Here is a 13,698-nt window from a genome sequence, read left to right on the forward strand (position 1 = left end):
GCCCTGGTTCCTCTTTTACGGGGTGGCATCGTTCGGATAATGAAAATAATGTCAATATAGTTGCATAATTTTATATTTGGATTAATTTATTCATAGGTAAGCATGTTATTTAATTATCTAGCATGCTTTTATCAAGTGCAATAATATGATAGACAATTTCTTAATAACTGCTAGATATATATCATAGGGTCTCCCAGAATACATCTTGGGGAAAAAACAACCATCTGAATCCATACATGGTCCTGAATATAATACATCAACTACATGATCCTGAATACTGAAATAAAAATACATACACCGGGTACCCTGAAGGGCTAAGAATATTATCTACTACTAGCTGTCCTAACAAAATTGGTGACAAGTCACCCAGCCCTTTACAAGGTCCATAAGTAGTCTATGGCCTTTCAGTCACCGTCACTGCGCGTGAGGTCTCAAACCCTCCTAATCTCTCCTTCCAACATCAGCTCTGCATCAACTATCGGGATGTATCCCCCCATCGCTGTCATCCTCATCTATACTCGGGTACGGAGTTCAATCCCATCCATCTCCCGGCGAGTTATGGTCGGGGAAGTAGTTCTAAAATCTCCTGGGTATTCTAGCCTGATCGCTCTCTCGACGGTCAGCGCCTGTCGTAGCTCCACAATGCAGATAGATGCCGCGGTGATCTTAGTGTTAAGCTGAGCCACTATCCAGTCATGCACGACTACATGTATGGTCGATGTGGGTGGTAGAGGTGAGTTCAGATCACTGGAGGATATGTCATGAATCTCTTAGGTTTGTGCATCCATCTCGTCATCCTCGTCCTCATCAGTGTAGGGAAAAGGGCTCAGCATCCCTGGATGAGGTGTGGGAGGATGAACGGTCAGGAGATGGCACATCTCTATGTTTGTCCAGTCTATGCCATCGCCTGGGGCATCTTAATATCATCAGCTATGGGGGCAGGGAAGTCAGTCTCCTCCTCTGGGGGATCCTCAGTAGGGTCATCATCTGAGTCATCAATAGGTGGGTCCTCCGGCTCGGGAGTAGGGTCACGCTCAGGGGCCATAACGTCCTCAACAGGGTCAACCTCCCCCATAGGCTCCAGTGGTACCTGACACAAATAGGCAAGGTATTACTAACATAGAGTCGGAATTTCTTTAAGGGTAAAACTGTCAAAACCGCCCATGCAGTCTGACGACGAACTCGACTTGAGTTCTAATTAATTATTAATATCCTTATGTCTACGTATTTTATGTCCTATCCTTTCCAAGATTTGATAACCTAAGGCTCTGAAACCATTTCTGTGGCACCCCAAAATCCGGGGTCAGGATCTAGGAGGCCACGTCAACCTGAATCATGTTTAACACTTATCATGTACAACAATATATAAATACTCACACCTTTATGACCCCACACTTATCAACTCACACATACTTACAGGTTATTATCTTGGAAATGAACCATGCATTACTACAGTGTATCAATCCACAAAGTGATAATTATTACAACCCAAAAGTAATTAAGTCTTACCGCGGAAGTAACCTTTAAGTAAGGTTAATCCGTCGGCCAAATATATGTTTCTTATTTATTATCTTACATAAGTCATACTTGTAAATAAGTCGGACTAAAAATAACTGAAAACCAATTTAATCGGTCTACCTGAGGTACAACACAAAACATCCTACAAAACAGCTCGCCATTTCCTACCCATTTTCTGGCCGTGAGTTTCATGATAGGAATCTTGATTCACTGTTATGTTGTGTCAATTTAAGAAAACAAGTGTGAACTATGATGTCCATCATAATAATGTACAGTATGAAAAGACTGTATGAGAAATTCATGAAAGATTCCATATACGCTAAGTAAGTTTATTTAAAATAGTTTTCCTCGGTGATACACACCTTCTTTTGAAATCAATTCTTTGTTAACTTGTTATCCTACAAATACCTTAATGGTAAACCCAGCACCTATACTTGGGTTACGGTATTGCATCACAATTCCAATTGGAAGAATTTAGGACATTCGCTGGAGCCACCGCTTACGATGATCAGTCGTAAGACGAAAATTAGTAACCTTTTTCTACTAGTAGGAGGATGACTTCCAAACTCCTTGTTATCACCCTGAACGCATACAGGCTATGTGTCCCATTTTGGGTATACACACACTTCGCAGGTCCTTAGGTACACATAGTACCGTCTCCCACGGTACTGGCAGTCTCCCCAATACATGAAGTACTAGATCTCTACCCCTCCCTTGTCCTTTAAGAAATCCTATCATATCTCAAGAACTTGAACGACATTGAAGTTCTGCAAGCATTTTGCTTGTTGATTGGCACATCTCATCTCATTTGTATATATATATGTACTTCCGAGAATTTTCGGGGGAAGTACTAAGATAATTTGAGTTGACTATTGTCAATAGATAGATAAATAAGGGGGAGTTTCGTTTGAAACTATACTTAAATATTTAAAATATGTCGAGATAATATTCTTCGATGATCTGAAAGTATTAATTTGATTTTCTGAAACTCAGAAAATATTTTTTAATTAGGTTTTATGATTTTTGAATCATATTAAATTATTTAATAAATATTTAATTATTAAATAATAATTATTAAATAATTAAACCTCGAACAATTATATTTTTAAAAGAATATTTGAAATTATATTCCTCAACTAATTAATGTTTCAATAATTAAAGTAATCTTTAATAGATATAGGTAATCGAGTTTGAAATAAATAATTGTTGGAGAATACTTCTCCTATTTAAAATAAATATATGAAATAATATCCATTGTTCGAGTGATTAAATATAGTTGAGGGAATACGATCATTGAAAATCATATTAAATATATTCGAGTTATTTCATACTTCGCAAGTGGACATCGAGTCCCTTGGAATAAAATAAGTACAGACTTTTCATCGTCCAAAACATCACCGGAATGATTCTCGGGTTTTCATTTTAAAACTTCGACCGACTCTCGGTCTTATGATTCATACATCACGCTTATGGTAGCGCTAAAATATTCTACGATATATATCGTAACACGATCGCTATTGATGCGAAAACTTAAAATGTTGTTATCATGGCAAGCGTGCATTTATACAAAAGACAGTAAAACAATCTTTTCACAACACAACAGTATATGGAGTTGGGTTCATAAACTTTCCTGGGTACTTTGAGGTGGAGGATGCTCTAGGGTCTGCTCGGAAATCTATAATAATAAACATGTATCATTTCGTTAGATCCCGTTCTTATTTATGGCGACTTGTACATACGCGCTACTTATTAATCATTCTCGTAATTCATTTTACTCTTATTATTCCTTTAATCACAAGTATTTGTCATGTTCGCTTTCTTTTCGAAATCCTTTATGTTCTTTTATGCATTTTACACTTCGGTCCTCGGCTCCGCTTACGATTCTTAATGGTTTCCTAATCGCGCGGTCTCGGCTCCGATATTTTTATAAATTTGAAAAATTCATTTTTACACTTGAAATTTTTATAGCAGTTAAAAACTCTATTTTTTAATCTCTGTAAAAATTTCATGATTTTTGAATATTTTTAAGTCGGTCATTTCTATTTCTAAAGTTCGTAATTCATAGTAGTTTTTATCGCGTAAATCATTTTTACTAAAACGGTCATAACCTTTGATCCGTAAATTGAAATCAAGCAATTCAAGTTCCTAAACGATCCTTATAAGATTTTCTATCATAATCAAGTCTTACTTTTCAAGAAACTATAGTTTATACATTCGGGAACTTCTGTAGAAACTTTAAGTTGTGTTTTGTTCATTTTAACGAGATTACGATTACGATACGAGTTTCTTTTACACCTTAAATCATTAATCAACCATCAACAACCACCATATAATCATCTCAACACCACATACTCTCAATAACATCATGTTCTTGAGGCAACAATCATCAAATTTAATACTAAATAACTAAACATCAAGATAATAGCAAATCAACTACTAGAACTAGGTTTATAACTAAGATCTCAAAGTTTCTTGAAACTTAAATCTTAAAAAAAGTTTGATAAAAGATTTATACCTTTATTGCAAGCTTGTGATGTGTTATTATTGATGGTAGAGTCTTGGGGATGCTTGGTTGAGTATAAGGAACCTAGATCAAGCCATAAAAATCAAGAAACCAAGAAGAGTTATTATTCATTACTATTCATTATCACTTTTATTGAATTTATTTCACCCATCAAAACTTAATAGAGTGATCTCAAAAATTTATATTACCTTAGTTTAGGATGTATGAAGCTTGGGATCTAATTGTGGAGTTTTTTCCATGGCTAAAAGTTGGTGTTTTGAATTTCATTTCTCCTCCTTTTTTATTTTGGCCGAATGAGAGCTTCAAGGGAGAGATATAGTTTTATGTTATGTTCTTGGGTGCTTCTTGGATAAGTGATGTGCTTGTGTGTGTATGTCATCCTAGATATGCATATCTTAGTACATATCTTGCTAGCTTGCAAAATTTCAAAGCTAGGTTACTAGCTAAGTACTCTATTGCACTATTCATGGTTACTATTTGCTAGCTTAGGTTATCATTCCTATTTAGCTAGGTTACTATTTGATTACTAACCATGGTTAGTTTCTTACTCTAGTTAGCTTGTATGGTTAGCTTGGCTTGATACGTTTATTTATTCGTTTATGCGTTCGCTCGGTCGCTTATTCGTTTTCGTAATAAACTCTCGTAAATGGTTCGCGGTGTAAATCCTTTCTTATACGTTCTTTACATTTTGAAGTCTCGTACTTGGATTTGAACTTGTAGGATTTTAAATTTGTAATTATATTGTGATTCTCGTAATCATGTTATCGACTCGGTAACTTAATTTCTCATGCACTACATAGTGTGGGCTAAAAGGTTTTCCCCGATTGTGAGGGTTACTATTCATTAATTATTTTACAAAGTCTCAAAAATCCAAGTTATTACAAGGTCTCTCTGGAATTGTTATGATCAATCTGACTTTCTGCCACTAAATTGGTGCCTCACAGATGAAGAATATTTTCAACAGCTAGCTGAAGAAATAATCAGAGTCTGGGTTGTATCATATCACTTTACTTGGCAGCAACCTGATGAACACACTTTCAACCACAGAATTTAAAAGAGTGATCAGTTTGATGAAGGATAAGGATATAATCACAAGTATATAGAAAGTTGTACAGTAAAACCTCTGTAAATTAATACTCGATTAATTAATAATCTCTCTAAATTAATAATTTTGTCCGGTCCCGACTTGGGCCAGTTCAAAAAATGATCAATTTCGATAAGATAATAAGATAATAATTTTTTTGAAAACCATGTATAAAAATATGGTCCCAATAAAACTATAAATTAATAATTCCCTTATATTCATAAAAATATAGCTATTACATCTTTGTAAAATATGATTCAATTGTAGTTTGCTTTTTCATATAATTTAAATCAACATGAAGCTCATCCCTAATCTTCCTTATTGCATCCAAAAGCTCGGGTGTGGTGCTTTCATGTTGCATCAAAAAGTTATTAAGCATTTTTGATGCCTTGAGTGCTTCTTTACGTGTAACCGGCTCCAACGGTGTTGTATCGTCTTCAAGATCATCTTCAACACTATTTTCAAGGATGGTGTTTGCAATCTCTTCTATACTCTGGACCTCGGAACATGATTCATTTTCACCCGGATAATCTAAGAAGTTATTAACATCCATTTTATTACGATAACCTAGATCCTTAATCATCACCTCAAGTTCATGAATGTATTCTTCCGGAGTTGTATGTTCATTTAAATTGCTCGAAACTTCATCTATGGAACGAATTTTGCAATGTTGAAAGCACCTTGCTATTGACTCTTGTTTTACATTTGTCGTCCACGTCGCGACTGCATAATTGATAGCATCCAAAACATTAATCTTTCCTGGATCAGATTGTCCCAACTCATAACCTTCTAATAACCCACGATAAAATCTCCTGCGATAGTGCATCTTGAAAGCTCTTATAATTCCTGCATCACAAGGTTGGATTTTTGATGTCATGTTAGGTGGCAAGAAGTACAACTCAACATTTTGTAGTCCTTCAATATTTTTTGGATGTGCTGGACAGGTATCTACCACAAACAAAATTCTTCTGCCTTGCATTTGGCTATCAAACCAACGAATGTATTCATCAAAAAGTACACTAGTCATCCAAGCTCTTTTGTTTGCACGATAATGACAATTCAAGTTGCCCATGTTAACATTCTTGAAGCACCGTGGCTTTGCATACTTTTCCAATAATCCATAAAGGAATTTTTTCAGAGCCATCTTCATTGCAACATATAACAACCGTGAGCCTTTCTTTGTCTTGTTTTCTTCCTTCAAGTTGTTTCGTAGCAAGAGAGTGATCAGCTTGTAACCTGTAAAACAAACCAGTTTCGTCCATGTTAAAAACATCTTTCATAGGGAACTGGTTTATTTTTTCCCTTATGGACTCCAGTTTCTTCTCCATGTCCTGTACATCAACAGAACCACTTTCTCCAAAGCGACGAAATGACTTAATACCATGTCTTAACTTGAATTTCTCAAGCCAACCTTGAGAAAAAGTGTGCTCCTGATCTTGTTAAGGGTATAAAATTTTCATGGTCTCTTTTGCCTTCTCTAAAATTAGCTCTCCTGTCATATTAACACGATCTTGGTACTGGAGAAACCATTCATAGAGAACCTTCTCCATATCTGGATATTTTGCTGGTTTATGTCGCTTAATATCTTTTCTTTTCTCCAAGTAATTAGCTGCAAGATAGTCTGCTGACCTTTTCAGTGTATTTGATATTGTACCTTGACTAACTTTTAGATGAAACTTATTCTCGAGCCACAACTGGAGATCTTTTTGAGTGCATGATGAATTTTCTCTTTTATATTCACATAATGCTTTTCTTGCTTCATCCGTCATTGTTGATTTTGTGACACCTTTTAGATGAGAAGCCATTGTTTTGTTTGTATAATTTTTCCCCCAATCTAGTATATACAGTATATATAATATATTTTATGACTACACATACATTGAATACTTTCTATGTAAAATACAATGAATTAAATTAATTCATGTACTTTGAATTTTCCTAATATACATTGAATATTTTCTATGTAAAATACAATGAATTTAACTTATACACTACATGGACTTTGAATCTAATATATTGTACATTACATTGACTTTCTAAATTCATATACATTGAATTAATTGAATTAAGTATAAAATATAAATTGAACAATTCATTTTATTTAAATTTATGTGAATAAAAATTTAATCAAAAGTTAATTTTGTTTGCTACCGAAAATTCTCTATAAATTAATAATTATTAATTTATCGATTAATTAATACCTCTCTAAATTAATAGAATTCTCCGGTCCCAACTATATTAATTTATAGAGGTTTTACTGTATGTTGTGTATGGGTGAAAGAAAGGGATGAGAAGAATGCAAGGGCAAAGGCTGAAAAAGAAGAAAAAGATAGGAAATATGCAGAAGAACTTGCAAAAATGTAGAAAATATCAAATGAGCTTAAAGAAAAAGGGATGAGCAGACTTTCCAAAGATGGATATTTTATGAACATCAAGGTTGGCGGATACTCCGGATTTAGAGTTGGTTACTTAAATGGTTATTCATTAGATAAGTGGCTCAAGCTTGTAAAAGCTTTAAGAGGAACTGAAATTATAGAAGAAATGGAAGTGTTAATAACTCTTAAGGATCTCATTAGAAAGGAGCCAGAGTATGAAGATTTTATGTAATGAATGCCTTGTTAAAAATTCTATAACCACTCAATTTTAAATATTGTATTTCTGTCAATTTTTATGTAACGTCTTATTGTTCATTGTAGCTTGGGGTTAGACTTGTTAACATGCATGAATTTGTGATAAGAAATCTTCTCACAAATTGAGAGAGATTGTTGTGCAAGACATGCCTGTACTATAACAAGATTAAGTCAAATTGACAACACTAAATAAGTTGTATGATAATCTAAGTTTGCATTTTATATTGTTTCACCTAAGTCTGTAAAAGTGTAAATAGATTAGACTGGAGTATTTTTCTGTAAACAGTCTCAAGCCTAAGAATATACTCTGGAAGAAGATCACGAAGATCATGCCTCAGAGACATTGTGAAGAAGCTTGGAATTGAATAAATCTGTTTTGGGAAAAACATCTAAGTCAAGAAATCTACAAGTCACATATTAAGTATTATAGCGAAGTCATTCGAGAACTCCAGAATGACTTATCGAGAAGTCAAGAAAAGCTTATAGAGAAGTCTTAGAGATATCGACAAGCCAAATTGAAGACATGGAGATTGGAGATATCAACAAGTCATTTCTCCACTAGAGAACTCAGAGATATCGATAAGTCAAAATATCACTAGAGATCTCCGAGATATCGACAAGTCATTTTTCCACTAGAGAATTCAAAGATATCGATAAGTCAAAATAAAGACATGAAGATTAGAGACCTCGACAAGCCAAATTCTCTTATAGAGAACTCAAAGACTTTGATAAGTCAAAACAACTATAGAGTAATAAGAGATCTCGATAAGTCATTATACTTATCGAGATGTCGGGTTTTTTATATAACAAACTGGAGATCTCGATGTAAAACTCAAGTACAGAATGCAGATCAGTTAAATATCCAAGATTATCAATCAACAAACAAATCAATAATTACTGATTTGAAAAGTCTAGAAAAAGCAGCTTAAAGAGTACAAGATCAAAGGGCAAGATTAACTGACAAAGTAAAGTCACAGACATGCACGATTTGCAAAGATACACTAAGCCATAAATAGAAAGTTTTAGTTAATTTAAAGTAGGGTTTGGTACATGCTACTGCATGCTGCGTAAAAACAGTGTTTACTATTCTATAAAGTAAAAACTGAATGCTTTGTTTTAGTTGTAACAAAAGAGATCTAAAAATCTTGTAACTCTCAAGAGAGAATTTGAGTTCTTTATCAACAAAGAACCCATAAATTTTGTAGCTAAACATACTTGATTTTTATATAAAATTAAGTGAGTTTTAAAAGATAGTGTGTTCATGTGCATGTTTTATGATACCTGTTAAAGCATATTATCTCTACAAGATAGATTATTTTGTTCACCATTCTTAACAGTTCAAAAAGCTGAAAAATAACAAAAGATACATTCACCCCCTGTGTTGTATTCATTACCTAACATATTTGCGTGATGCTATGTGATATATGTTATGTATAATATGTGTAAAGTGTGTTTTTGAAAAAGATATAAATTATTATTTTGAGTCGTCAAACGGTAGTTGCTTGCTGGGCTTCACAACTCATTCTTTCAATTTCAGGTTTCGTCCAAGGGTTCGATTTGTATAACATTGGAGTTCGAGGATTTTAGTTTTGGAGTAGATTGATTTTGGACCTTCGTTAACTGCGCTTTTGTAATAGTTAACATTTGTAATAGAATTTCGGTTTAATAAATTGTATTGTATTTTAGTTTTGGTTTAGATTTAATAGTCCGAAAAGTGCGGGTTGTTTCAGTTGGTGCGAGCTGAGAAATCGGGTCGACTCGCATCACCCAATTTTGAATATGATATGGACAATGATCTATAGATAACTTGATTTATCGTGAATCTCAAGATCGACATTGGATATTTTCTATAATATTGGAAAGAAATGCAAAGATGTCGCAATAATAAGAAAATATGTGGGGTCAGTCGATATTTACGAGATTAATTGGCTGAATGCCCCATTTGGTGATTGGCTTGGGCTGCAGGGGCATGAAAAGCCTGACCCTAATTGTATGACTTGTTTATTAAAAATTACGCAATATTTGGTTCCTACAAATAAGGTACAGATATGATACGTAAGCATGAGTTCACCAAGTAATATAAATACGTGATTCTCTATTCGTTTCTTTTGAAAAGTTATAAAAAAGTCCAGATATCATCCCAAACAATCATTCTTCGCCTGCGAAACTAACACCACCTTAAACTTTTATTCCGACCACAAACCTATAAAATACGACTATATCAAATTCACTCGGAAATATTTAGTATTTTATTTTTCAAGAAAAATGAGAAGGTTCTTGAATCTTTTTTATGTTGCCAATTTACTCGGTTTAATAGAACGCTGGGAATTCGAATATCCATGGGAGTCAATCCGTACAAGGATAATTAAAGCCAGGAGACTCGAAGAGGCGAGTCAGAGGTATTCTGCCCGTACTAAACATAGATTTGAACGTACAAAAAGTAACACACGCTCCCTTTCATTTTAATTACTCCTACTTTTTGTTAGTACTCCCTATCTCCCATTTAATTCTGTACATCACTTTTTGATACGTTTTTTATTATTTCTTTAAGATATAGCTCAATTATATATTTTTTAATTTCTTTTTATGTATAAAAATTTTATGTTTAAACTTTTATTCAAAAAAAATTAAAAAAAACATTACAAAACTATATTTTATAAAAGTCTCAAATACGTGCAAATAGTAAATATATCGAAATCAACGGGACGGAGGGAGTAGGATTTATGGTACTCCCTCCATCCCAAAATATTTTTCTTATTTTGACTTTTTGTCCTGTTCATGATAAACGATTGATTACTAATTTACGTCTAATTAATAAGATCAAATATAGTAATTAGTAATTAGTGATTGGAAATTGACCCAAATATTTTCTCCAAAAGTTTCCCCAAATGCTGATGTGTCAAATTTATAACTTATAAGTTTCCTAATAATAATATGGATCACGCGTGCATACATATGCGCCCCGAGTTAAAATCCGCCACGTGTATGCCACATCATTTGGTATAAAATTTGGGGTACATAACACTACTCATATAGATTTTGTTGAATTCAAATTTATGAGTATTTTAATACAATGAAATTCTTATATTTAATACTAATACGAAATTAAAGATATTAATAATAAAATTATATATTGATAAACGTGTACAACACAAATAAAAAATGTTTTCAGGGACGGAGAAAATACAAAATAATTAGTTAAAACCAAATTGCTAAATAATTAAACGGTTTCATACGTGTGGACTGCGAAGTGCACCGAGTGGCGTTATTATATCTAATTTAGACCAGAGGTTGTCATATCTAAATCTCACGTCAGTCAACATTCATTTTTTTAATTGTTTTTAATGATGATATTTGGTCTCATTAGTAGTTGACAAGTTCATACCCTATCAAACAATTTACTACTCCCTTAAATATGTGGGGAGCATGAAATTTAAGAAAAATGATAAAATAGTTAATAAAAATTAAAAAAGTGAGTAAAATAGTGAGCTGATTAATATTATATGTATAAAGTGGGTATAATGAAGAGAAATAATGAATGTAGTTATTTTAAAAATTATAATTTTTTTAGTATTTTTAGAATTTTTTGAAATATAAACAATTGAATAGGACATATAAAAAGAAAAGTGTAAAAAAATGGGAGGGATAGAGAGAATAATATTTTCAAATAACGATAATAATAAACAATACTCTAATAATGATGATAATGGAAGAAAAGAAAACCCAGTCAAAACCAATAGCCAAGTTCTCTTCACATTTTTCCCTTTCTTCCCAGCATATATAAAAAATATATATTTACTTGAATATACCCATCTCTGCTCTCTTTCTCTTTCTGATATTTCAGTTCATTAAATTTAGCAGGACAAAAAAAAAAGAGTTCCATTAAATATGAAGTTTTCTTGTATATGCTCTACTTCAGATGTTGTTGATATTGCTGCCAACACAAGCAATCACAATGGTAATTATTTCTCAACAACTTTTTGCACAAGTACTTTCATTTCTTGCAGTGTTTTAATTGTCTAATGCTCAAGATCAAAAGATTTTTGATGTTTTAATCAAGTTTAAGATTTCAGGTGATGAAGAATTTCGGTTATTTTCTTATAATGAGCTGAAAGCTGCTACCACCAGTTTTAAATCATCTAATAAGATTGGACAGGGAGGTTTTGGTTCTGTTTATAAGGTGATCATTTCTGCTTTTGTATCACATGGTCTACTCTCCTCTAAATTATCTTGTTTATTCTGTATGGCAGGGGATACGTTTTTGTTTTTTTATAAATTTTGTAGTGTCCGTGAAAAATATAATCCTGGATCCGCCCATGCCTGTGGCTATCGTTGCTAACATATGTTTTTTTTGCTTAAAGGGGCGGCTTAAAGATGGTAGTATTGTGGCCATTAAAGTTTTGTCTATTGAGCGCGAGTCAATGAGAGGAGAAAGAGAATTTGTATCCGAGTTGACTGCATTGTCAGGCGCCAGACATGAGAATCTTGTTAGGCTCCTGGGATGTTGTGTTGATGGAGCTTCCAGATATTTGGTTTATGATTACATGGAAAACAATAGCATTACCCATACGTTTCTTGGTAATTTTCTTCAATTTCTTCATATAAATTCGTTTTCGATTATATGCAGACAGTATGCTGAGAGAAAAGACCAAATTTTTTTATTTTTCCTATGGCAATTGAATGTTGATTAATAGGAAAGTCCAATATTTTTACATTTCCAATGGCTGTTGAATGTTGATTAATAGGAAGAGACATAGACAGAAGTAGCTTTAGTTGGAAACAAAGAAGGGATATTTCGTTAGGGATTGCCAGGGGACTGGCTTATCTCCATGAAGAAATCACTCCACATATTGTTCACCGTGATATTAAGGCCAGAAATATACTTCTTGATCGGAGTTTTGTCCCAAAGGTTGCTGATTTTGGTCTGGCAAGGTTATTCAGAGATGACAGTTCTTACATTAGTACTCGTGTTGCTGGGACATTGTAAGTCCCCAATTACTGAAATTTAGGTTGCAAGTCTGTGTCTTTTTTTTTGTTGTCTTCATTTGAGGTTCTGTTTCTGATGGGATTCCTTTGATTGACAAATGTTCACCAGAGGCTACCTTTCTCCCGAATACGCCATTAGTGGACATCTGACACGCAAGTCGGATGTTTATAGCTATGGAGTATTGCTCTTGGAAATTGTCAGTGGCAGGTCAGTAGTTGCGTTTGACATGGAACGTGGAGAGCAGTTCTTAGTTGATAAGGTAATTAAGTCAAGCTTATTCGATATTTAAATGGCCAAGTGGCATTGGCATGTAGGTTTATAGCCTTTAATCAATGTATCTTCCCCTCTGTAAAGTTGTTGTCAAACTAAAATTATGAATCTCTGCATGTAATTGCAGGCATGGGAAATGTACAATGCTGATGAACTTGTGCAACTAGTTGATTCTGAACTGAAAGGAGATTTTTTAAAAGAAGAGGCTGTTAGGTTCATGAAAGTCGGTCTGCTTTGCGTTCAAGAAAAAAGCAAGCTCCGTCCTCGTATGTCTTCAGTCATCAAGATGCTGAAAAATGAGGTTGAAATAGGACAGTCCAGGATATCACAACCAGGATTTGTGGCTGATCTCATGGATGTTAAAGTAGGAGCAGGTCATGCGAGCTCTTCACACAGTTTTTCTCCTCTATGAGTGTTTATAAGTTTATTCATCTCCTAGGCACTATATTCTTTAATTAATGTAGTTAGAACCACTTGTGTACAAAGGTTGAGCGCACATTGATATCTGACAAATGAATGTAAAAAGCTGCAAGATTGACAATTTTACTGGAGACCAGTATATGTTTTACCAGACTAGACTTGTGTTTTAAATAAGGCTACTTGCGCTTTTGATTAAATTGACGAGCGATCTCTTAACACAACATGTATTTAACAAATAAATAAGCTGAGGCGTAACATGTTGCTT

The 13,698-nt window shown here is 33.7% G+C and overlaps 1 protein-coding gene and 1 pseudogene across 1 annotated transcript; one reads left to right on the top strand and one right to left on the bottom strand.

The window, feature by feature from the left end:
- Window positions 1-5,317: 5,317 nt before the first annotated feature.
- On the bottom strand, window positions 5,318-7,076 carry LOC141717040 (CENP-B homolog protein 2-like; annotated as a pseudogene).
- A 4,406-nt stretch (window positions 7,077-11,482) lies between these two features.
- Window positions 11,483-13,634, top strand: LOC141720640 (putative serine/threonine-protein kinase). The gene is made up of 6 exons (XM_074523159.1): window positions 11,483-11,714; window positions 11,830-11,936; window positions 12,118-12,334; window positions 12,502-12,739; window positions 12,852-13,002; window positions 13,141-13,634. Exons 1-6 carry the CDS (start codon window positions 11,645-11,647, stop codon window positions 13,423-13,425), a joined length of 1,068 nt encoding a protein of 355 aa, XP_074379260.1. The 5' UTR covers window positions 11,483-11,644; the 3' UTR covers window positions 13,426-13,634.
- The last annotated feature ends 64 nt before the right edge of the window (window positions 13,635-13,698 follow it).

The sequence above is a fragment of the Apium graveolens genome, chromosome 4 (genome assembly GCF_009905375.1).
Source record: "Apium graveolens cultivar Ventura chromosome 4, ASM990537v1, whole genome shotgun sequence".
Classification (NCBI taxonomy): Eukaryota; Viridiplantae; Streptophyta; class Magnoliopsida; order Apiales; family Apiaceae; genus Apium; species Apium graveolens.

Coding starts and splice junctions, on each gene's coding strand:
- LOC141720640 (XM_074523159.1), top strand. CDS start 11,645: ATGAAGTTTTCTTGTATATGCTCTACTTCAGATGTTGTTGATATTGCT. Junction 12,740..12,851: donor ACTCGTGTTGCTGGGACATT/GTAAGTCCCCAA, acceptor AATGTTCACCAG/AGGCTACCTTTCTCCCGAAT. Junction 13,003..13,140: donor AGCAGTTCTTAGTTGATAAG/GTAATTAAGTCA, acceptor ATGTAATTGCAG/GCATGGGAAATGTACAATGC.